Raw genomic sequence first — 21,632 nt, 5'->3', positions numbered from 1 at the left:
CTGAATGATGCATATTGTGCACATACCAGCTCTTATGGTTTTGCTTAAATTACTTCCGCCTCCACTCAGTTGTATGTTTGGATGGAGGACATTGGAGGAACTTAGAATGGGTGATAAATTTATATTTGTTTCAATGAATTGAATAAAATACTTATTGTTGAGCATTTTCAACTCATAAGAAAATATTTACCTAAACTGAAAAATTGGAAGTGCTGCAATTCCTTTTGCCAAGTGTATTTATTAAAATTTAGCCACAATATATTTATATATATTTATATGTCAATTTATATATTTTTCATGTGTATTTTATATTTTAACAAATATTTTATATAGATGGTTGATCGGTGGTTAATTTTTAATATACACATAATATAATTCTATTTCTAAGTTGGAGCCAAAATAGAGAGAAAAATCATATGAAGTTATTCATTTGGAAAGTGTAAAATATAGTTATACATTTCCAATGTAAGGATTCTACCAGAAGCATTACACATTAAGGATGTCTTAATATACCGAAACAAGTGGTATAGTATCCACTAAATACAAAAAAGTATAAAAGGTGTAGAGATACGAAAAAATCAAAACATAGTAGAAAAGTGCGGCTTATTTCTGATGGATGGATGGAATTCCATTGGAAAACAGCATTCTTGCCTATCGCCCCAGGGATTGCATAATATACTCTCCATAAAGGTCCCTGCATTTCATGCAAATGCAATTCAGATATACACATAGCTAACAAGATCTGATTATGATTATGATAGATGAAGAAAGAGAAATACAAACATTGAGGACTGGACGGCTTCAAAAGCAGTGGCTGCAGGCAAGAACTCATTGACAGCAACCTCCTTGTTCTCATTCTTCTTGTAATCTTCAAAGAAGCGTTTGATCTCAGTGAGACGATGAGGCGGAAGTTCTTTGAAGTCAGTGTAGTGCTTATACTCTGGATCATCTGCGCATACTGCAATTATCTTGTCATCCTTCTCTCCCTACACATTCATTTTCAATTTTCTCATCAATAAATGCCATTCTTTATTCTATTCCACCTGAAAATAACATACATAAATAGGTAGGTAGGTAGGTACCTGGTCGATCATAGGCATCAGTCCAATGGCCCTGGCTCTCAGGAAACAACCAGGAAGAACTGGCTCCTATATGCATTCATTCATTCACAAATCACTCAATTCATTAAGTCACTCTTGATTTGAGGTCAATTTTAGTGTTGTGATTATTAACTCATGTAATAAAAAACTTGGTCCTAAAAAGAACGAAGTAACATTCGTTTACCTGCATGAGGACCAAGACATCAAGGGGATCATTGTCATCACAGAGTGTGCGAGGAATGAAACCATAGTTATGAGGATACACAACCGATGAATACAAAATCCGATCAACCTGACCATTATTCATTTACACAATTAATTAATTAAATAACAAGAATATCAAAGAAAAGAAATTCTCTTTCAGAGTTCACACCTTAATCATTCCGGTCTTTTTATCCAGTTCATACTTCACCTTGCTTCCCTTGGTGATTTCCACAACCTGCACAAAAAGAAAAAAACAACCATCAATCGAAAAAGAAACTCGCTGCATTGGGAGAAGACAAAGCTATTGCAGACACAAGAAGGTAAAAACTTACACAGTTGAAAATTTTGGGAGCATCAGGTCCTGCATATAGAAAAATGAAGAAGAAAATGATTTTAACCTTGCAGTGTACGTAAATTGAATGGCAACATATCAAGAAAAAAAAAAGTTTAATTTGCAGTTACCAATATCAAGATCATGCCAAGGATGTGCAGCTACTGATCTCCTTGACAGTGATGAAAGGATCCTTTCATTCAACTTTGGTGCCTGGCGGTTATCTTTGGATTCTTCATCCTTTTTACTCATCTTTCAACAATGACCAAACAAAAATAAAAAACCATGTATATGTATATGTGGATGACAATGCATGCATGGTATTTGATGTAATGCAGAAAACAAATAATAATGGAAACAAAACACGTAGGTACCTTATTAGGTTGACGATGATATTATGAAGGAATTGAAGAGATTAAAGAGTTGAAGAAGAAGAATAAGAAGAAGAAGAAGAAGAGAGATCAGATCCAAGCAAATATGAAGGACGATGTATTTATATAGGGAGGTGAAGAGAAGGAGGAAGAAGTGGTCAATGCCATGAGAGCATACCTCGCCTCTTTCATGACGAGACATGTAAGCTCACCACAACACTTGTTTTGTAGAATTTTCAAACTTGCTTATTTACGTCCATGCCTTTTCCTTTTTTTTTTTTTTTTACTATAATAACCCTCATTTGTTACATTTGTATTAGTAAAATAAATTTTTTTTATATCCATGTACCATTCTTTTTGAAACTTATTACTAAAATATTATTTTTTTTATTAAAACTAATTGCTAGATAATATTATATGCATCACCAGCAAATATTGTTATTTTGGATAAGTATTTAAATATAAAAAAATTGCACATATATGTAAATATTACATATATAAAATATATAATTTGTACTTATATTTATCCAAATTTTCACATTAAAATCAACACAATTTATACCTATATTTATCAAAATTTATAAACAAAAATATGTAAAATTTAATTTGTTAAAGATAATTTGATATTTGTACTAGTTAAATATTGACCAAAATTAATAAAAAATACTGGCCTCCAAGAATTTTATTACTCTAAACAATCATAACTAAAAAGCTTCTTTACTTACATAAAATAAATACCTTCTAAAATTACTTGATTCTCCTAAAGCAATTTTTGAAACATGAATCCCCTATTCCTAATAATATATAAATCGTCTATAGGCCTTGTGGTTTATATAATAGATTAACTACCACATCCTAGGACGATTTACGCATGAATAGCTTCTCGTTCCAGGGTGACCAGCTTTACCAGTTGTGTATAAATCGTCCCAAGGTAAGAGGATTTACGTGTTTTGAGGCAAAAGCATAGGGGTTGACACGATTTATGTGCAATAGCTAACCCTCATCACCCAACCACAATTTATGTTCAAAACGCACACCTTCAACACCCAGCCACAATTTACCCTCAACTTAGAAGCTGAAGACGTTGCAGCGATTAACGTTGCACACGAAGAACCTCCATTTTTACTGTATTGAAGCTTTCAAAGACAAGATTGGGGTGGAAGAGAGCCCGCAGTGGTGGGAGAAGGGGCAGTGAGTGGCAGCATGCAGCATACATTGGCGAGGTTGCGGCGGCGGTTGGCATTGAGCAATCACTGTGCGGCGGAGTGTGGCATAGAGCGGCAGAGTGGGAAGAATCAACCCTGAGGCAAGGATGGCCGCCAATCAGGAATATATGTACTGCTTGAATGGTATTGCGCATGTTGCCGGATTTATCGATGAAGAGGTTAGTTATCAGAATCCGTATTTAGTTGATGCCATTGATCTGTTGATGACATTTATATCCTGATGAATTTAATCTAATTTCAATATGAATATCTAATGAGATCGTGGCTGGTTTAAAGGTCGATAGATGTGATTGACTGTTAGAATATTTGTGATTATGAAATTTAGGGTTTTATTGTTTAGTGAATTTTCAGGTTTTTGGATGATTGTAAAGGATGTTAGACCTAGGTGAATCTAGAGACTTAAAGTCAAAAATTTTGTTTATAATGTATCTATGCTTGTGACGTTAGATTTGTGATATTATAATGGATACTTATAACCTGGCCTGTTTTACGTCACTAGCTTATTCCATATTCTTTTTTTTTTTACTTTGAATTATATTTTTTTTGTGTATAATGACCTTGTAAATTGTGGCTTTAATATTTCTGTTTTATCAGCCAACTTGATATATTAGGAGTGTCCGTAGGCAATAGAAGATGATAATGCATGATCGTGTAATGTCCTATTTAAATCGTGCCAGTTTACTATATGTTACAAGACTGAATGATTATTGGTTTAAACTTGATGAGCCACTGATCAGTGCATTTGTGGAGCAATGGCGTCTTGAGACCCCATACGTTTCATATGCCGTTTGGAGAGTGCACGATAACTCTACAGGATGTGGCATACCAATTTGGTCTCCTTATTGATGGACATGCAGTTAGTGGATGTCTTAGCGACTTCGAGTAGTTGATGGAGGGGGAGAAGCCTGCTTGGGTGTGGTTTGGAGAATTGTTCGGTGAATTTCCACCAGATGATTTTATCGATGAGTTTACAGTTTCTTTTTCATGGTTCCAGAACAAGTTCAAAGTCTTTCTCACTAATGCATCGGAGGTAATGGTACAGATTTACGTGCGTAGTTATGTTATGATGTTATTGTCCACGATGCTTTTCGGGAGCAAGTTTGGTGCTAGGGTTCATTTACAGTGGCTTTCGTATGTTGCGGACCTCGACAGGCTTGACAAGTATAGCTAGAGTTCGGCTACTTTGTCTTGGTTGTACAGGTGTCTTTGCAGAGTAGCTAACCGGAATGTTAAAAACCTAGCTGGACCACTGACATTGCTGGAATCTTGGATTTTTTTAGCATTTTCCCACGTTCAGGACCAGAGGATTTGACACCATACTATAGCTGCTTGCATCGAGGTGAGTACTTTTTATGGATGATGTTTACAGTGTAGTAGTCATAAACCTTATTTCTAAGTTTAATGCTTATCATTATAAATCTTCTAGGTGAGGTAGGTACCTACCATCGTCAGACGAGAATGGTCCTTAGGTCATCACTAGTCAACACAAGCTAGACAGGTTGAGTGTAGATGATGCAAGTATAAGCTTCCATTAATCACTTTCGATTATACTTGATAATTGTTTAGGTTTTTCACATAATACTTGCATGTATCTATTTATAATTTTGTTAATTTTGACTAATTTTCATGTTGCAGTTCATTTGGATGCTGTACAACGCTCTTGAGGTTATCCAAGTAGTCCATCCTGATATCCTCAGGTCTGATCACACACTATTATGGAAGTCGATTACTGCGTTGATATACTTTGCGTCAATTGAGTGGCATCAGGTTAACAGGTTTTTATCTCAGCTCAGGGGAGTTCAAGACATCCATGAACCAGTAATCAACATTGACTTCCTGTTGTCGAAGGATGGTTGTGGACCGACCCGATGGTTTGCCAAAGTATTCACCACATGGCATTCGTATTGGGACCATAGACATCAGAGTGTGCTTGGATTTCAGTTGGTGCCAGACCCTCGGCCTTCAGCAGAGTATCTTAATTGGTGGTTTATGGTAGCCCGTAGGTTCCTTTCACATGATCGGTTACTTGTAAATCCTTGCCAGGGATCGGTTCCTGCAGATGCTCCTGTTCGGGATCATATTGCTGCACCAGCAAGACAACAGAGACCAAACGTGCCAAACAACAGGCTTAGGGCAACTCGTGAGCACGTCGGCAGCAGAATACAGCCAGCCTATGGCAGCAGGATTTAATGATGTGTTGGGGTTGGATGAGGAGCAGGACATTGATGATGATGATGATGAAGGTAATGGGGGTGGGGGTGCTGGAAGTCAAAGTCATCGAGGAGGTTGGGGACACGGTGGAGGTGGGTCCGGTTGGGGTGGTGGTAGCTCCGGTTGGAGAGGAGGTGCAAGTGGCTTTGGTTGGGGAGGGGGTGGGGGTGGCACTGGGTGGGGAGAAGCTGGTGGTTCTGGAGGTTCTAGAGGAGGAGGGGCTGGGGGTTATGCATTTGGTGGTGGTGCCGAGGGTGGGGGTGGAGGGGTTGAGGGTTTTGCATTTGGTGGAGGTGCTAAGGGTGGGGATGGAGGTTCCCATGTTGAGGCATCAACCCTATTTTCGGACTTCAGTAGCCTGAGGCAATTAGAGCAAGTCTTTGGTGTGGGCAGTGATTTTTTTTGCCGAGATTACCCAATTTGTCAGCCCTGGTAGTGATTATAGGCCACAATTTGAGGGAGGTGCAATGGATGTTAACATGGACCTGAATGAAGTGCTGACTGGTTACTAGGAAGGTCCATTTGTGTTGGGTGGTACTCCTGCATCTGCCTTTGGTGGACATACACAGCTCTCACCTACCGATCAGCCGGAACAGGTTTCAGCACCTGTGGTCTAGCCACTAGATTCGTTCGTACCGATCACCTAGAGGAAGAAGCGTGTCATTAAGCCAGCCAAGTGTGGCACTGGGTCACATATGCGTTAGTTATTAAGTTTATATATGTCAGGGTAATTTTGTAGTTTATCTATCGCTATGTTAATGTATCTTCTAGCTATTATGGTACATTGTGTTTGTAACACATATTTTGGAGTCTTTACATATGATGGTAGTTTCTTTTGATATGTTATTGTATAATCTAATTTAATAAGGAAAAGAATTAGAATATAACTTTGAATTAGTTAAATTTACTGACCATAGATAAGATACAACACTTCGTCCAAAACACGGCTACTAAGAAACACAAGTCATGCATCACTAAATTTAGAATTATGGTAAACTTAAAGCGAACATAAAAACCTAACGACAAAAGATAAACAACAAATAAAATTAGCCAACAGCTAGATCACTAACGAATATACGTTGCTCTCTGCTTGAGAACCAGAAGCACCTAGGCGCTGGGGACGTTGTCTTCTAGTATGACCCGGAAGCCTACATATTCCACATCTCTTTGGGCAATCATGATCAATCTCATCTATACTATTTCTGATCCCTGTGGCCTGAGGATGACTAATAGCAGCTCGCATCATGCCGGGATCGGGGATCACCTGAGGACCCTTATATATGGGTAGCAAGTCATCATGCATCGGTGGAGAGAAACCCATTTTATAAACATTGAACATGGTGTTGAGGCGATACACGTCATCAACATAAGTCCTCCAATCTAGCTAGCTTGTAATATGAACATGTTGCAAGCACATGACGACATGGATAATGGAGGGCTTGAAAATTCCACAGTCGCATGCGAAACCCGACAGTTACTCAAACCAATTCTTCCCCTCTATTGGAGCAAGCTCTTCAACAACAAACTTAAAGTTTCCTATGTCATATAGATCAACCCGTATGTTTCTTGAGGCATGTAGATTCTTCTCAAATGCCTTCATAAGTGTCTAACAAAATTCTTGCCTAGACCCGAGCTGCGACTCTGCTTCCTTTCCTTTTGTGACATAGAGCTCGGCCAAATACCCATATGTTGCTTAACAAGTGAACCCACTAGTAGGTTACGTGTTACCTTTAGAACGGCGTTAATACACTCAGAGATGTTTGTTGTCATATGCCCGTATCGGTGACCGCCATCCCAATATTGAGTCCAGAACTCTAACCAAATCCTGTTGTACCAATCAACCATTGCTGGGTCTTCCTGCCTCAGGATATCCATGTAATATTGATGCTCCTGTTCAGTCTTCGCATATGCTACATTCACGAGGATCTTTTGGGCATCCATAGACTTGAAGTTTAGTGTGAAACTAGCAGCAATTTATCTTGCACAGAATGCACGATATGCCATAGATGGAAGCCACCCACCATCTTCGGCAACCAAGGCAGCCTTGATTGCGTTGTGGTGGTCAGAGATCACTAGAATGCCAGGCTCAAGAGTCATATGCTGACAAAGATGACTCAGGAAAAACTTTCACGAATCCGTGTTCACGCCCTCGACTAACCCAAATGCAACAAGGAGAATGTTTGAGTTTTCATCTTGTGCAATTGCCATCAGTAAAGTACCTCCATACTTGCCATATAAATGAATACCATCAGTAGATATTAGTGACTTGTAATATTTGAAGGCCTCATCACATGGAGGAAACGTCAAAAATAATCGATGAAAAAAAACCCTCGTTCCATCGGTTGTGTTACCTGCCCTAACATGTGAAGTGCGCAACATTGCTATAGTGCGAGACATATATATCTGAACCTCGATGATCCACCTTGGAATCAGGTTGTAAGACTCCTCCCAATCTCCATATATCTGTGCAATCGCCTTTTGCTTAGCCATCCACACCTTCTTGTAACTGGGCTTGAAGCCAAATTTTGATGAGACTGCATTCTACAATACTTTAATGGAGATTGATGCATCCGCCATGACCAACAATAGAATTGACGCATAGATGACATGATAATCAAGCTGTCTGTGATCAGTGGATATCTCTGTTGCAAGATATGTGTGCGGCCCATTGTACTTTTTAACTTCCTAGTAGCCTTTCTTCTGCCACATAGTCACGCATATCAGCCAATTACATCCATTTCCAAACTGCACACACTTTCTATGATACTTCAATTAATTAGACTAAAACACTTTATACTCAACATTACAACGAATATTATAACTCTTCACTGTCAGTACAACTTCTTCTTTGCTTTCGAACCGCTGACCAATTTGAAACTCGTCTGTGCCAAGCATACTAAGCCCATCTCCGTGAATAATAGAGAGCTGGTGGTTTGGAAATGTAGATTGATTCATTGCCTCAAGATCCAAATTAGAGAAGCGTGAATGGTACTGTTGTGTCTGAGAGCTTGATTGGGCTTGTGCTCTACCGGCACGTGTTGTGTCTTCCTCGCCATTGCTGTTATCACTAATAATGGGTGGTTTCGAATCCGAACCATCATCGCCTATAGCCTTTGCAAGTGGAACTCTAACTCTGACCTCCATGAATGCCGGTGCACCATCCAATACAGGTGCTGCTCTCATTGCAGCTGCAAGCTCTCCTAAGGTATGCACATCCCCAAGTCATCTGCATTATCTGCCTGAATAGGTAAATCTACTACAAATGATGGACATAGGCAGTAACCTGTTGACCTGCTGGAATGGCGCTAGAACTCCTTTCTACCATGTTAGTTGATGGATTTGGAGCAGATCCACCAAAGCTACCATCTACATCAACCATTCTCGAAAACAACTTCATAGCGCCCAAATATGAAAATATTGCTTGACTGTGAAATATAACTCGCATGTCGTCATTGTCAAGCACATCATACTTTCGAAACTTAACATAACCTTGCCTCAATGAGATAGGAATCCAAAAAAATATTTGCTTTACATGTTTTTTGCCGCACTTTCCTAACTTCTGTAATATACTATTCTGTAAATCCATCAAATTCGTTGATGGATTTACAAACACACTGATATGCTTTTTATTAAAGAACGTAACACCCTCACTTGTATTTTTATCAATTTTCCCTCGATGATAAACTAGCAAAAACACACTCTCATCCATCTCTCTCAAACTCAATAAACTTCACATTTGAGCCGCATACACCATCCTCGTGTATTTATAGACTCATGGTCTTCGTAAATGGTCTTGGGGTCTTAAGCTTTATCAAATTGAAGGTAAATCATGGTTGGGTCTTGATAATTTGCTAAGTTGAGGGTAAATCGTGCCAAACTCCCGAGGGTTAGCTTTTACAAATAAATCGTGCCAGCCCCTTGTGTTTTGCCTCGAAACATGTACATCCTCCCACCTTGGGATATTTACACACAAATTGTAAAGCTAGCCACCCTGGGACAATTTATGGGTGTGGTGGTTAACATATTATATAAACCATAAGGCCCTGGGATGATTTATATATTATTAGGAATAGGGGATTCACGTTTCAAAAATTACTTTAGAAAAATCAAGTAATTTTAGAAGGTGTTTATTTTATTTAAGTAAAAAAGTCTAACTAAAATGAAATAACGAATCAATTGTCATTGTGACAAAAGAAATAACATTTGTCATCTGAGTAACTAGGACAATTTATATAAATAAATCATTTGGAGATCAAATTTACGCAAATACAATTTTAAAAATATGTTACATTTGTGTCCTAAACTAATTCTATATAAACCGCTATACCCTACCTCGGTTTACAAATTACATGTAATCCGCTATAGGGTAGAGCGGTGTATGCCTTAAAATTTTCATTCATAATTCACGATAAGGTGCATCAGATTATGATTTAGTGCGTTTTGGCTGTAATCCGTGATACCCTATAACAAATTATATGTAATTTGTAAATCATGGCAGGGGAATTGGTTTAGAATAAGAATGTAACCTGTTTTCAAAAATTGTATTTATATAAATTTGATTTTTAAATAATTTATTTATATAACTTCTTTGATTAATTAATTACAAAAAAAAATCATATTTTGATAATAAATTTCGTAAAGAGTAGCATATTTAATAAAAAGGCCAATAAATAAAGCATTGAATAGAATTTATAATGAATGAAATGTTAAATTAATTATTTGAAGGTGATTTTATTCCATTCAAACAGTATAAACTTAATTAGATTTTAGATTTAATTTTTAAAATTGATTTAATCTAATCTAAATTTAAAACTAAATAATAAGTTTAATTCGTTTTATACTTTAAAAATTGAATTAATTATTTAAAATTATAGAAAGTAGTAAATACTTTTATTTATTATTTATCTTATTAGCTTTATATAATACTATAGTCTTTACTATCTAAATATCTAATACTTCCTATGAATATATAATGTCCATCTTTTAGGATTTTTTTAAATAAATAAAATAAATATTTTATTTACTAAAATATGTAATTTGTAGCAATTTTACGAAATTGTACTTTATTTCTTCTCTTTTTTACAATGTAAACAAAATAAAATTGTATATATCTCATTTACACTGTAAACGAGATAAAGTACGAAACGGCGTGGTCATATCACGTTTATATATACACGTGTTGTGTAAGGGTCTTATCTCGTTTACAGTGTAAACGAGATAAAACTAAACGCAGCTTATATATACAATTTGTTTACAGGACCATTTAGAGTTGTTTTTCACCCATTTCTTCAAATTTTCTCAAACTTCTACCCTCTTCTGACCATATTATCAACTTATTAGGCGAGCATGGTGCGTGCGCATATGCACATGACCGGATATCAACCACCTGAATGTAACATGGCACATCGCAGGATTAGTCGACTTTAAGGTTAGTGTTGTTGTCTTTGTGTTTATGTTTGAACATGTGTGAGTGAAGCTATAATTAAGGTATTTTTATAGAACTAGTGTACGAGACGTATTAGTTGGATGAATGAATTGTTAGGAAGGGCTGATAGGCTTTGCTTTTTTGTATTGGTTAAATTAAATTCGTAAGTAAATGTTATTCATTTTGTTTTTATTTAGAGTAAGTTGTTAAGTAGACATTAGGTGATTAAGTTATTAAATATCGTTATTTTAAATTTATTTATTAACGTGATATTTATTAGTTTAGTTATTAACTAACTTAATGTTTATTAATTTATTAAGTAAGTGTTTCTACTGATTTATCGAAGTTGTTTCTACTTATTTATTATTTTAGTTATTAATTCACTAGATGTGTGGTATTTTAGTTATTAATTATTTAGTATGACTTTTTTATTTAAATTAAGTTATTTGTTAAGTACATGTTACTAATAAGGCTATTAATTAGTTAAGTAAATATTTTTATTTAAGTTAATTTATTAAATAAATATTTATACTCATTTGTCAAATTTGTTTTTACTTATTTATTAATTTAGGTATTAATTAACTAGTTGGGTAGTATCTTGGTTATTAATTATTTATTACGATTTTTTATTTAAATTAAGTAATTTATTAAGTACATGTATACTAATAAAGTTATTAATTAATTAAGTAAATATTTTTATGTAAGTTAATTTCTGATGTGAATGTTAATTGAGAGTATTTTTTTATGTTACCACTTTGTGCCACCGCAATAAGTAAAACACCACCATATTTGCCATATAGATGCATGTCATCGACGAATACAAATGGCTTGCAATGCTTGAAAGCATTCACATAGGAAGGAAAGGCCGAAAATACCTTATCAAACATGCTACAATCACACACCATAAGGTGTCTCTTATAGTACGGTACAACACTGACTTTGCAGTGCTTGCAACAACCTCGACACCTTATTGTATGACTCCTCCCAATCACTGTATATCTGTGCAATTTTCTTTTGCTTTGCCATTCAGACTTTTCTGTATGAGGGTTTGAAGTGATAGCTTTGCCTAACTGCACCTTTTAGGATAGAGATGCTGATGGATGGCGAGGATTGTATCAACGGGAGGATGACACAGCAGATGAGACTGATGTCCAACTATCAGTGGTGTTGAGACATGGTGGGTGCTAAATACGTGTGCACTCCTTCAACTCTACGCACCTCCCTAAAGAAATAGAACAACCGTGGTTGAGATGTACAACAAGCATAACAATGATAACTAAGAATATAGAACACAGTTAAATTTGAACTTACCAATATCCGAGATTCTGTCGGAGAGCAACACGGAGACGCCAAGGACAGCCTGCTTCAGATTGTTGGCAATACACATAGTACTTTAATCGATCCGACTCTGCAACTTGGTACTCAGTATTTCTGTGAATGCTGTAATTATTCACACCTTGCAATACTGCATCTCGACTTTTGAATCTGTGGCCAACCCAAAACTCCACACCACCGTCTAAGTTATAATCATTTTCAGCGGTGTTGGAAAATGGATTTTCTCTTGCATTGCATCCAAATCTATTGTATGATAGGTGACTGGGTATAGATGACAAGGTCGGAATTGGGTTCGGGGCAGGCAGAAGATACTGACGTGATGGCTTGACCGGGGTCTCCAGTACAAAATCCTCCTCGTCATCATCTTCAGAAGAACCGCTCTCGTTGCTATCCGCAATATACTCCTCGTTTGAGTCCTCCCTGCCAACGTCCATGTCTTTCACTGGACGAGTAACGTGTAGCAGTGGTGGTGCGAGAGGTGGCTCATCCTGGACGAAATCTGACTGCCTAGATCCATCACCACTGATATCACCAACCTCTGTAAAAAGCTCAATCACTTGTTCTGCCATGATTCTCCTATATGGATGTCAAACATCAGGTGCACATGCTTGTCACCATGGAGGAAAAACAGACGAAATCGAAAAATTTCGTTTCTCATCGGTGTTAGCAACCTATATATACCCCACCCTTATGATCTCTTTTCAACTACTACCACCGATGCTACTCAATATCAATCTCTTCAGTTCGGACAAAGAACTTACTCACCGGGTACGCAACAGAATGGGATTCTCACACTCAAATGGCAATTGGGATAATACTTACAACCAAATATCTACTACTACTAGATATTTTAGCTTATTTTCGGAAGAAAAAGATAGAAAAGAAGTAGTGAAATATTTGTGGAGAATACAAAGGGTAACACATCCTTTTATAGGTGCTAAAAATTTGTCGTAACGTATATCGTTTACACTGTAAACGTCATAATTATTCACATATCTTGTTTACAGTGTAAACTGAATACATGTATCTCATTTATACTGTAAACAAAATATACCCGTCAATGTTATGTGGCCTTATCTTGTTTACAGTGTAAACAAGATAGGTGTAGTATTATTTCATTTACACTGTAAACGAGATAAGAGTTCTAATGCATTTTAGTAAAAATATTACAAATTATTTATTTTATAAAATAAAATATTTATTTTATTTATTTAAAAAAATTCCCACCTTTTAGAAGAGGAGAAATTGTTTTTTTTTCCTCCCAATAATGAAGAAATATTCTCCACCTACAAGTAATTTTTCGATACAAATCCATACAAGTCTCTTTAACCTAATTCACATCACGTGCCACTATCTAACCAACTTTTCAATCAACACACAAATATATAATTGCCTTTTTTGAAAAGATTTCATTTCTGTTTTCGAATTTTCTCAGCATTTTCGATCTACGTTCTCTTCCATCTCTGTGTTTTCTGTGTTTCTCTTCGTTTGTTCTCTGCGTTCTCTTTCTTCATTTTTTGCGATTTCCTTCATTGTCTACGTTTTTGAAATCAAGCTCTGAAATTAGTTTTGAACAATTATCTCATTGTTGAAGATAATTAATGATTCAAGTTCAGATTGTCGATTGAACCAGAGCGAAGTGGATTATTGTTTTGAATTCAATCAACTAGCTGAGGTGTGGTTCGATTCTAATTAATGTTTTCATTACTTTGTTAGTAGTTTATGATTCTGTAGATGAATAATATTTTTGTTTGTGAAAATTGTTATTTATCGTTAATGGTTTGAATTGAATGTAATGTAGGAGTTCTGCATTAAAGAAAATATTTTTGTGTATTTGCAGCGAATTTCAGTGTAAAACTAAGATATTTATGTGTATTGTTTAAGAATTTTCAGTATATATATACTGATAAGTTCTGTATAATTCAAAACTCTTCTTCTCCCTCCGCCTCATCTTCTGCTGCTCTTCTTCTTCTTTTTTATCATCATCATCATCATCATCATTATCATTTTCTTTTTTTTTCTTATTCAACTTTTTCTCTTGTTTTACCTTGTCAAGGTTCTTCTTGTTTTACTCTCTTAACACAAATAAAAATAAAAAAAAAATCAAACAAAAAAGAAGAAGAAACACATAATGCTACAAAATTATTTAGACGAGGATGAATCTACATTCATTCAACTAAAAAAAGAAAGAAATAAGAAAAAGAAGAAGAAAAAAAATGCAGTATTAAAGGAAACATTTTTGTGTATAATTTGTAGCCAATTTCGGTGTAAAACTAAGATATTTATATGTATTGTTTATGAATTTTCGGTGTATGTGTACTGATAAGTTTTACATAATTCAAAACTCTTCCTCTTCCTCCTCCTAATCTTCTACTGCTTCTTCTTCTTTTTTTTCATCATCATCACCATCTTCTTCTTTTTTTTTCCTTAATCATCTTTTTCTTCTTGTTTTACCTTCTCAAGTTTCTTGTTGTTTTACTCTTTTAACAAGAATAAAAACAAAAAAAAATCAAACAAAGAAGAAGAAAAAACATATAATGCTGCAAAATTACTTGGAAGAGAATGAATTTACATTCATTTAACTAAAAGAAAGAAAGAAATAAGGAAAAAAAAAGAAGAAAAAAAAAAGAGTAAACTACTATTTCTACCCACGAAAGTTGAAAACGAGATTTACCTATAAAAAAAAAGAAATTACCATTTGTACCCATAAAACATGGGTTCCAAAAATTATCCAAACACTAAAAAATCACATAAAATCCCAAATTACCATCATCATTATCGTTTTTAACTTTTCATTGAACTCAAAACAGAGTGCTACCACCTAATGTCCCTGCAACAAATTAATTGCCAAACTCAAACAGGCCATGTGGGGAATAGAACGAATTGAGTAATCCTCACTTGATCCAAACTCTGAGAGGCAGGGGTGAGCTTGTTCTGTTTCAGCTCTGTTTCGGCGAGAGAGACGCTAGCTACGGTAGTTGCTCTGAAGGTTCAGCGACTGAGAAGCTAATGATGATGGTGACGTTGCCGACAACTCGTTGGAGTAGAAGAGAGAGTGAGAACAGGGGCTGAGTTAGGGTTCAGTGGAGGAGGTGTGACACTGGTGAGTGGCTCCCTGGCGGTGGTCTGGACCGAGAGAAAGAATGACTGGGACAGTGAGGGTGGCTCGGGTTCGTCGCAGATGGTGGAGACGACGGTGATTTGCGGTGGTTCTGGCGGCTAGAAGTGCAGAAGGTGATGATGGCAGGATTGTGATGGTGGTTCAGAGATCTCTGGTTCTTGAAGAGGAAAGAAGAAGGGGAAGAAGAGGAGACAGAGAAGTGAATTAGGGTTCATTGGTTTAAAACAGATGGCGAAAGAAACAGAAAGAGAGAGAGCTCGTCGCGGTTTTGGTTCGCAAAGAGGGCCATGGTGGTGGCGGCTGGCGTGGTGGCCCATCGGCGGCACTGGTTCAGTGATGAGGAGAAGGTAGCTACGATAGGTGAGGGTGGTCAGCGGTGAAGAGAGGAGAGGCGAGGAACTGCGGCTCTAGGGTTGCTGGTGGCGGCAAAGTAGGGGCTGGTGCGAAGGTCCTCTGATCGGCGAGAGCGAGACAGGGAAGGAGAGAAGGAGGGGTGGCCACGGTGGAAGGAGGACGACAGCGGTGGTCGCTGACGCTGGAAGCTGCAGGAACGAAAACAGAGGCCGCGACATTTGTCACGAAGGAGGAGAGGTGGCTCGCGGCTGAAAAGATTACTGCTAGGATTGTTTGAAAATTAATTGATTATTGGTGAGAGATAGAGGATGGGGTTAGTGGTGGGAGTGGTGGTAAGGTGATGAGCATATGAGGATGATGGAGTAGTTAGTGGGGAGGGAAAAGATGATATGGATGATGATAAGGGTAATTTGGAATTTTTATGTAATTTTTTAGTGTTTGAATAATTTTGTTGTTTGGAACCCATGTTTTATGGGTACAAATGGTAATTTCTTTTTTTTTATGGGTAGATCTGTTAGCATTTTCAACATTCGTAGATTGAAATAGTAGTTTACTAAAAAAAAAATGCAACATTAAAGGAAACATTTTTCTGTATTGACAGCCAATTTCGGTGTAAAAATAAGATATTTATGTGTATTGTTTAAGAATTTTCGGTATTTTTATACTGATAAGTTCTGCATAATTTAAAATTCTTCCTCTTCCTCCTCATATTTTGTTACTTCTTCTTTTTCATATTCTTATTTCATTTTCTTATAATTCTTTTCGAATTCAGCTTCGAAATTTTCTTTACTTTTCGCGACGATTTTCAGAGATTTTTGAGTGATTTTGATTCTTGTTTGAATTTTGAGTGTTGCGATTTTGATTGAGGGAGATTAACCATTTGTCATAATGGAGAATTGTTTTTGTTAAGTTTGGGTCAATTTGTATAAATTTGTATGCCAAAAAGACTTGTATGTGTAGCATGCCTGAATAATGAATTTGTCATATTTATATTTTAAAAAATTATTTAATCTTATAAGATAGATAGTTAGAGATTTAAAGTACAATAAAAATAAAATTGTTTAATGCAAAATTGATAAAAAAAAAAAAAGTTGGCGATTTTATATTTATTATTGACGTGGATATTCTAAATTAAAATAAACGAATAGAGTTATAAAGTGAGATTCGCATTAAAATTAAATTAGTAGTGTTTTTTTAATTAGGCATAATGAATAGAGTGTTAGTGTGTGTGTTCGGTGTTCCTATTTTATAATTTGCAGGTTTCTTCCAAGTCATCTCCGCAGATAAGTTGTAGTTGGTCCACTCAGCAACTTCCGTGAGTTTGAGTGACTTGCCAGTTGCCCTGTTGTGCTGTTCTCGGCTTCGTTTCCGCACAAAAAAAAAAAAAAAAATGAAAAACACAATCTTTCCTTAGATTCCCTTCCAAATATCATCAATCCATCCCAACAATCCAATCCTATTGAATTCAATTCCGTTCCGCTCTTTCACTGAGTTAGTTAGTTAGTTACACACAGGCAGCACGCCATACACACCACGTCATATGGCTCCGTAGGTTTTCTGATTCTCCTTTGCTCTCTTTCATAGGAATTCCGATTGGGTTATGGATTTCGGAGGAGGAGGAGGGACCCGGGTGATCGGAGATTACATACTTGGACCTAAAATCGGGTCGGGTTCCTTCGCGGTAGTGTGGCGTTCAAGGCACCGCAAATCCGGCACGGTGGTGGCTGTTAAGGAGATCGATAAGAAGCAGCTGAGCCCCAAAGTGAGTGAGAATCTGTTTAAAGAGATTACTATTCTCAGCACAATCGATCATCCCAACATCATTCGACTCTTCGAAGCTATTCAGGTAACTGAGGCACCCTGCACCCCAATTCTGCTTATTCAACTCACTCTTTCATACTCAAAGTTGCTGCCTTTTCTGTTTTTTTACTCTGATTATAGACCAAGGACAGGATTTACCTTGTGTTGGAGTATTGTAGTGGTGGCGACCTTGCAGCTTACATTCATCGCCATGGCAAAGTTTCTGAAGCCACTGCCAGGCACTTCATGATCCAATTGGGTAACCTCTTATGGCTTTTTCCTTTATTATCATAATTTCAAGCTTTTTCATGTTTGTGTCCATCACTCATGTTGTGTTGCCATGTGCTTTTCCCTTGTAGCTGCGGGGTTGCAGGTTCTTCAAGAGAAGAACCTCATTCACAGAGATTTGAAACCACAGGTATCTAAGTGACCAAGTATATTTTGTTAGATTCCTACCAAAAAGCTGATAAGTTTTCTTTTAAGATACTATGGCTTTCACATTGTAAATGGTTCATGCCTTGATGATACTTGTTTTTCCCTAAACATACATGCAGAACTTACTATTGGCAACTTCTGGAGCTACACCACTCATGAAAATAGGAGATTTTGGTTTTGCAAGGTACTATGGCTTCATTGGAGTTAAACAATACAACTTTATGCCATTATTATTTTATGCTTATCACTGGCTTATTGTTATGCTAGAATGACCTAATAATGTTTTTCTGAAAAAGGATGCTGTGTCTTGCTTCTTCATAAATGATTGATGGCAGATTTACATGACACTCAGCCATCTCCAGTGGGGAAACTATCCATAAACAACACTGTTTGACATTTAAATATTAATGGTTTAAATATGAATATTATTTATGATATGATACCATGACATTGTTTGATCCTTGATGCTGCACCTTCTCTACTTGTGGAACACCCCCCCCCCCCACCCCGCTTTCCTCTTCTCTCTCTCTCTCTCTCTCTCTCTCTCTCTCTCTCTCTCTCTCTCTCTCTCTGGCAAGCATTCAAACTGTTTTCCTATATTTGGTTCTCCAATGGTTTTTAACTCCAACTGGATGGAATCAAGAATACTAAAACTTTCTTTACTCCTTTTCCTAATGTGCTGTTATACTAGGTCTCTCACACCCCAGGGTTTGGCTGACACTCTGTGTGGTTCACCATTATACATGGCTCCAGAGATAATTCAAAATAAAAAATATGATGCCAAGGTGATGAAAGTTAGAACCAATATTGGATTGTACATGCAAATATTTGTTACTCCTTTTTCTTTTTTATGAAGAATGAAAAAGTAAAATTGTATTGTAATTGCAGGCTGATTTATGGAGTGTAGGGGCAATATTGTTCCAACTAGTAACTGGGAAGCCACCATTTGATGGAAATAGTCAACTGCAGGTTTTCGAAGAGGCTACTTCTGCTTCAATTCATTAAAACAAAAAATAAAAGTTCCTTGTGATCCTATTTTCTCCTCTGACAATTTTTTATTTTTTGCATTGCAGCTTTTTCAAAACATTTTGACATCTAGCGAGCCGCAGTTTCCCCAAGAGGCTTTAAAAGAGCTACATTCTGATTGCTTGGATCTTTGCAAAGGCCTTTTACGTCGAAATCCAGGTATCAATGGCATGTACATCTGTGTGTGTATGTCAAATCTTCTGCATCATGTTGCAGATGCACAAGGATGATGAATCTGAGGTTAAATATAATTATACATATGTTTTGCATGACAGTTAGATTTTATGTGGAGAACTTCCATAAAGTTTTTATTTTAATATGCAGTTGAGCGATTAACTTTCAAGGAGTTCTTCAATCACAATTTCCTTCAGGAACCCAGGTGATATTTTCTTCCCTCCTTTCTCATTTCCTTCCAAGTCATAACTAATATTAATATCTTAAATTTCATAACTTACAGGTTAATCATGCATGTTGAGCAGTCTTTATTGCATCCATCAGAGAGATCCGTGGTTCAACACTTAGTTACCTCCACTTCAGACATGTCTCAGTTGCATTCTGGGCATCATGTTGAGTCATTAGTAGATGATCCAGTTGTAGTCAATTCAGTTCTCAATGATACTTTGGCACTGCAAAGAAATACTGGGAAGAAAACAATTGGCATTCAGGCTGTTGAGACGCCTGTTTTTGGTTGTTCTCATTTGTCAAAAGAACCTCAAGGTCTAATACATTCTGAAAATTGCATTCTTCTTTTTGCATTGCTTCCTGCCCATTATTTATCCTTCCAAACCTCAATTTCCTTTCAGTTTCTCGTTTAATGGAGTCCATTGAAAAAGATTATGTCCTAGTCAATCATCATTTTGCATCATTGGAAGCTTTCTCTGAGTACTTTGAGGCATCTGTGCAAGATAATTCCACTTGCAAGGTTTCTATTTGCTCTTCAAAGAGGACTAACATGGAAACTGGTGTTCCAATGCAAACAAACGATCCATCCCATTGCCATGCTGGTCAATTAGAAGATCCAAAAAGTGGTGAACCTGTGGCATTAGTGGCATCCCGTGCATTTGATGTCTTAAGTAAAATGCATGGAACTTCCTCGCTGAGCTCTTCAAACAGGCTAGAGTTATTGCATCTGTATGTGCAGATCCTTGCGGAGCTTTCATGTGAAAAGGTGAGTTAGTCTTGTTCACTACATCACACTGTGATATGGTTTTTATTGGTTTTGAAATATGCCTGAAAATGAAAATAGTTATAATGTACTCTGCCGCTCTTTCTGTTGTCTTTTCAAAATATATAATAATTTTGGATGTCCATATCTTGCAGTACAATGCAAAATTGTATCTGGAATCGTTTGCAGTTGAGTTAGTAGTTTTGGCTATATGGAAGAAAGCTCTAGACGTTTGTGAATCTTGGATGAATAAGGGTGTGTTGCCTGCAAGTACTTTGGCCAATGAAGCCAGAACTTCCTATGGAGATGTGGGTTCATCACAAAACGTGGAAAAGAAAATAAATTTCTGTGATCCTTTGTCAGTCTACATGTGGGCAAAAGAGGGGTTTATTGCTGCAGTTGATAGTGCTCAGACACTGTCACGTCATATTCAAAATATGGATGGTAGGACTGCTTTTTATTTCAGGAATTATTCTAATCCTTCCATTAGTTCCATATTATCTAAGGAATTATCTTCCTATATACTCATAGTACTAGAAAATATATTTACAGGAGAAGCTGAGATGCCAGATGCAATGGAGATCATATTCCAAGAAGCACTCCTAGTTGGTAAAAGTGGTGCTGTAAGTACATCTCCAATGTGCACTAATCAATTTTTTCTGAGCCCTAGTCTTCCTCAAGGGTATATGAATGAAAATGCTAGTACTTAGGTGTTTGCCATTTTCCCAGGTAGATGAATATATGGAGAACAGAGGTAGGGCAGCTGCATCTTATTCAAAAGCTATGCTTCTGCTTTCCTTTATTGTGGGGGAAGCAACGAACCTTCCATTAAACCCACCATTTTTGCTTACTGCTGCTAACGAGAAGCGAATCCTACAATATATTCACAATTTGCAATCCCATCAAAAATCTTCATCAGAGTCTTCTCCCAAAGCAACCCATATTCTTTTGTCTGAGTAAATAACCAGCTATGTACAGTAGTCCTTACATGGCCACTTGTTATTTGTGGATAAAGTGAAGCAATTGTTGGTGGCGTCAAGGCTAACTTCTTATTATTGTGGCCTACTAAACTTTTGACAGATACGTTAAGTGTATAGAGAAATATATGACCTACTATGGCGTTGTAGAGGGACCTTGATATTTGCTTAATTCCGTGTATATAAATGTTCTTAATTCTTTCAACGTGGAAATTGTAAATAGTCTAACATGCAGTTCTGAACCAACTACATGTGCAATGTATTCAAATTGCTTTTGAGAAGGTGGAATTATATTGCAGTTACTACGATTTTGAAATCTGTATATAGAAAGCGCCTTCCTCAAACAATAGCTGTTCTTAGTTCATTTATGCATGGAATATATGCAATGTACACACAACCGGGAGAAATTTGTAGTACCTTTCTTAGTACATGTAAGTAATTTTTAGTGAAAACAGCGATACTTTCATTAGTGTCATGTAATACATCATATTAAATTATTTATAATAATCATATACAGTCATGCTACCTTTTTTAGTCAATGCGCGCATAGT

At 36.7% G+C, this 21,632-nt stretch overlaps 3 protein-coding genes across 3 annotated transcripts; 1 reads left to right on the top strand and 2 right to left on the bottom strand.

Annotated features, from left to right (window-relative positions):
- Nucleotides 1-400: 400 nt before the first annotated feature.
- Nucleotides 401-2,201, bottom strand: LOC112754090 (soluble inorganic pyrophosphatase 1). The gene is made up of 8 exons (XM_025801681.3): nucleotides 2,010-2,201; nucleotides 1,767-1,887; nucleotides 1,637-1,665; nucleotides 1,474-1,539; nucleotides 1,285-1,392; nucleotides 1,083-1,148; nucleotides 784-986; nucleotides 401-694 (listed from the first exon to the last, which is right to left on the bottom strand). Exons 2-8 carry the CDS (start codon nucleotides 1,885-1,887, stop codon nucleotides 652-654), a joined length of 636 nt encoding a protein of 211 aa, XP_025657466.1. The 5' UTR covers nucleotides 2,010-2,201; the 3' UTR covers nucleotides 401-651.
- Nucleotides 2,202-7,570: 5,369 nt separating this feature from the next.
- Nucleotides 7,571-7,933, bottom strand: LOC112756880 (uncharacterized). Its single transcript, XM_025805492.1, has one exon. It carries the CDS (start codon nucleotides 7,931-7,933, stop codon nucleotides 7,571-7,573), a length of 363 nt encoding a protein of 120 aa, XP_025661277.1.
- Nucleotides 7,934-16,833: 8,900 nt separating this feature from the next.
- LOC112758577 (serine/threonine-protein kinase ATG1a) lies at nucleotides 16,834-21,286 on the top strand. Its single transcript, XM_025807285.2, has 13 exons — nucleotides 16,834-17,524; nucleotides 17,620-17,737; nucleotides 17,838-17,896; nucleotides 18,033-18,097; nucleotides 18,605-18,698; nucleotides 18,802-18,882; nucleotides 18,987-19,098; nucleotides 19,264-19,318; nucleotides 19,397-19,656; nucleotides 19,743-20,107; nucleotides 20,260-20,548; nucleotides 20,657-20,727; nucleotides 20,834-21,286. The coding sequence occupies exons 1-13, from the start codon at nucleotides 17,279-17,281 to the stop codon at nucleotides 21,062-21,064; spliced, it is 2,046 nt and encodes a 681-aa protein (XP_025663070.1). The 5' UTR covers nucleotides 16,834-17,278; the 3' UTR covers nucleotides 21,065-21,286.
- The last annotated feature ends 346 nt before the right edge of the window (nucleotides 21,287-21,632 follow it).

The sequence above is a fragment of the Arachis hypogaea genome, chromosome 16 (genome assembly GCF_003086295.3).
Source record: "Arachis hypogaea cultivar Tifrunner chromosome 16, arahy.Tifrunner.gnm2.J5K5, whole genome shotgun sequence".
NCBI classification, from domain to species: Eukaryota; Viridiplantae; Streptophyta; class Magnoliopsida; order Fabales; family Fabaceae; genus Arachis; species Arachis hypogaea.
The sequence above is the reverse complement of the archived record's forward strand: the minus strand, read 5'-3'. Positions and strand labels throughout refer to the sequence as shown.

Bases quoted from the DNA above. Each gene is read 5' to 3' on its own strand.
- LOC112754090 (XM_025801681.3), bottom strand. From the start codon at position 1,887: ATGAGTAAAAAGGATGAAGAATCCAAAGATAACCGCCAGGCACCAAAG. The intron at 987-1,082 runs GTACCTACCTAC...ATGAATGTGTAG, and splicing joins TGATGCCTATGATCGACCAG to GGAGAGAAGGATGACAAGAT. The intron at 695-783 runs GTTTGTATTTCT...CATGAAATGCAG, and splicing joins GAAGCCGTCCAGTCCTCAAT to GGACCTTTATGGAGAGTATA.
- LOC112756880 (XM_025805492.1), bottom strand. From the start codon at position 7,933: ATGGCTAAGCAAAAGGCGATTGCACAGATATATGGAGATTGGGAGGAG.
- LOC112758577 (XM_025807285.2), top strand. From the start codon at position 17,279: ATGGATTTCGGAGGAGGAGGAGGGACCCGGGTGATCGGAGATTACATA. The intron at 19,657-19,742 runs GTCTAATACATT...ATTTCCTTTCAG, and splicing joins TTTGTCAAAAGAACCTCAAG to TTTCTCGTTTAATGGAGTCC. The intron at 20,108-20,259 runs GTGAGTTAGTCT...CATATCTTGCAG, and splicing joins CGGAGCTTTCATGTGAAAAG to TACAATGCAAAATTGTATCT.